Source organism: Penaeus chinensis, chromosome 28 (assembly GCF_019202785.1).
Source record: "Penaeus chinensis breed Huanghai No. 1 chromosome 28, ASM1920278v2, whole genome shotgun sequence".
Lineage (NCBI taxonomy): Eukaryota > Metazoa > Arthropoda > Malacostraca > Decapoda > Penaeidae > Penaeus > Penaeus chinensis.
The window spans coordinates 5007818-5010317 of record NC_061846.1 but is presented as its reverse complement, the minus strand read 5'-3'; the positions used below and the strand labels follow the sequence as shown (position 1 = coordinate 5010317).

The 2500-nt window shown below is 31.0% G+C and overlaps 1 protein-coding gene across 4 annotated transcripts in view; it reads left to right on the top strand.

Moving 5' to 3' along the window:
- Positions 1 to 2500, top strand: part of LOC125039869 (epidermal growth factor receptor substrate 15-like 1) — a 42214-nt gene that overhangs the window by 22912 nt on the left and 16802 nt on the right. For all 4 annotated transcript variants that reach the window (XM_047634197.1, XM_047634198.1, XM_047634196.1 and 1 more), the window contains one exon: positions 2122 to 2319. In XM_047634197.1, the coding sequence (XP_047490153.1) occupies positions 2122 to 2319 (198 nt within the window). The remainder of the gene's footprint in view (positions 1 to 2121; positions 2320 to 2500) is intronic.

Sequence of the window (2500 nt, the reverse complement as noted above, 5' to 3'; positions counted from 1 at the left end):
ACAAATTAGTCATATTTTTAGTATTTGGGTATAAGGATGCCTTTTAAGTATTTTCTTTTCCTTTTCCTAACTGCTTATATGCTCAACACTTCTTACTTGACCGAAGATGCTTAAAGAAATATATATTATATATCTATATTTCTTATAACTGACAACTCTTCCTTAATCTTTTCCTCTCTCCCTCCTCAAAAAACACCATTTTCTTAATGGTTCGGAGTTCATTGTCTCCTGATAGTATCTTTCACATTTATTGTTATTGTTTTTTTTGTTTTTTTTATAAACCTTCCACTTATGGCTCCACATGCTAACCTTGATTTGAAAGAGGCAAAGAAACGGCCTCAGCTTTTTTCCAGATTGCAGGTTCTTGAAGCATATGATAGTAAAAAAGGGGCTGTTGAAAAGATTTGCCCAAAGTAAAAGCACTTTTTTGCATGCAGAAAACCATTTGTACAAGATCTATCCTAACCTTGCATTGTGAAGTTTGCCCTCATCATGGTATGGCTTATGGGCTTCAGAAAGATAATTGGAATACAGTTTGAAATTTGTTTGATTTATTTAGAATTATCAGGTCTATAATTATGCACAAAATGAAGTAGAGGGAAAAGTGACAGTTGATAACCTCTGTTGGTCATATTTTTCAATCCTCCTCATACATGGCTTTCAGCTTACTAACATAACTAAAATAACCCAGTGAATAGATGAGAAGCTAGAACCATTTGATAGCGGCATATTTGATTATTATCATTGTTATTGCTGTTGTTAGTATTATTGTTATTATTATTTTTTTTTCTTTTTAATTTATTTTCTAATCATCATTGTTATTATTATTATAATAATTATTATCGTTATTGTTATTGTTAGTTTTATTATTATTATTATTTTTTTTTTATATTATTGTTGTTATATCGTCATCGTCATCGTCATCAGTTTATTTGATTACTCTTTTTTTCACTATTTGTTATATTTTTATTATTGTTACCATTGTTATTTTTATGATCCCTTCCTCTTTTGCATTCAGTAGTGGGTACAGTATTGTATTGTTAATGCCTATGATTTATAATCTTTCCTGGATTCACAATTATATTGATCAAGCCAGAGAGCATAGCTTGGGGAAAAAAAAAAAAAAAAAAAAACATTGAAAGCATAAATTCCTGTGATGTAATACATAAATGTGAAAGTGGCTTAGCATAATTAGAATGAAGTGATTGTCTAACTTCAGCTCAAATACAAAAGAAAAAGAAATGTATAGGAGAAAGTAAGACCAATGTTCTGATTATTTTAAAGAACACTGCATGCTTAGAGAGAACTCTGGCATAATCTGCTTGATATTGTGAACTTAAAAGACAACTGAATATAAGTGACCAAGAATGTGATAGACTAGATGATTATTATCACTTTTATTGTTATTGTTATGATTATTGTTATAGTGTTTTCATTTATTGTTTCTAGGCAGGTTTTCAGGATTAATATTTTTTGTTGGTAAGTGTATGAAAACATGTGGAGTCATAAGGAGAAGAGGATATAAGATGTATTGTGTCATTTTTTGAAGTGTTACGTTTACCAAAAGAATAATAATTTCTTAGTTGGATCCCTTGATGCCGAAATAGAAAATTCACAAGAAATTGTGTTCTCTTATATAAATATTTATGAGAAACAGGGCATGGATTACTTTTTTATATGTAGTCTACAGTGAAGAATCTCTTTCGGTGTTTATAATTGAGGTCTGTCTGTCTCTAATCCTTTCCCTTCTTCTTTTTTTCTTTCCTTCCTTTTCCCTATCTTAGTAAAGAAATAGTATTTAAAGATGGATATTAATAAAGGTAATACATAATATTATTAAATGAGAAGCATTTTATATTTCCATTAATTTAATATTTGAGTTATTTTTAGTCTTTTTAGTCTCATACAATTTTGTCACCTTCATACAAGACTTATTTTGTAATGGACATATTCATTGAATAGATATTTTAAATAGATAAATACTTAAGCAACTAATAAAGAAACAAATTTTATGTACCAGGTTGAGGCAAAAGCTAAGAGAGTCACAAACCTTGCTGATAGACAGAGAAAATGATGTTCCATACACAGGAAAGTTGCTAACCCTCTCCCATGTTACTGCAGGTCTCAAAATTGCGCGCCCAAGTGGAGGAACAAGAAACCAGTCTCAAGGCACAAGAGGATGAGGTGATGTCCAAGAGGCAGGAACTGAATGACCTCAAGAACCAAGAGAGCGAACTGGAGGAGAGTGTGACCTCATTGAGAAAGAAGATGGACCAGCTGGGAGTGACACAGCAAGAAACGCAGTTACATATATCGCAGGTGAGCTTTTTATAACAAGAGTTGTTTCTGTGAGTTGTGGTATTTATGGGAGTCCATAATCAGTGGGGGATTATTCCAGTCTTTTTTTTAGGAATTATCGTATTAGTTCATGTTTGATCTTCATATGTATAGGCTCCCCTAGAAAGTTGAATGCAATTAGAATTATTATTATATTTTTTTA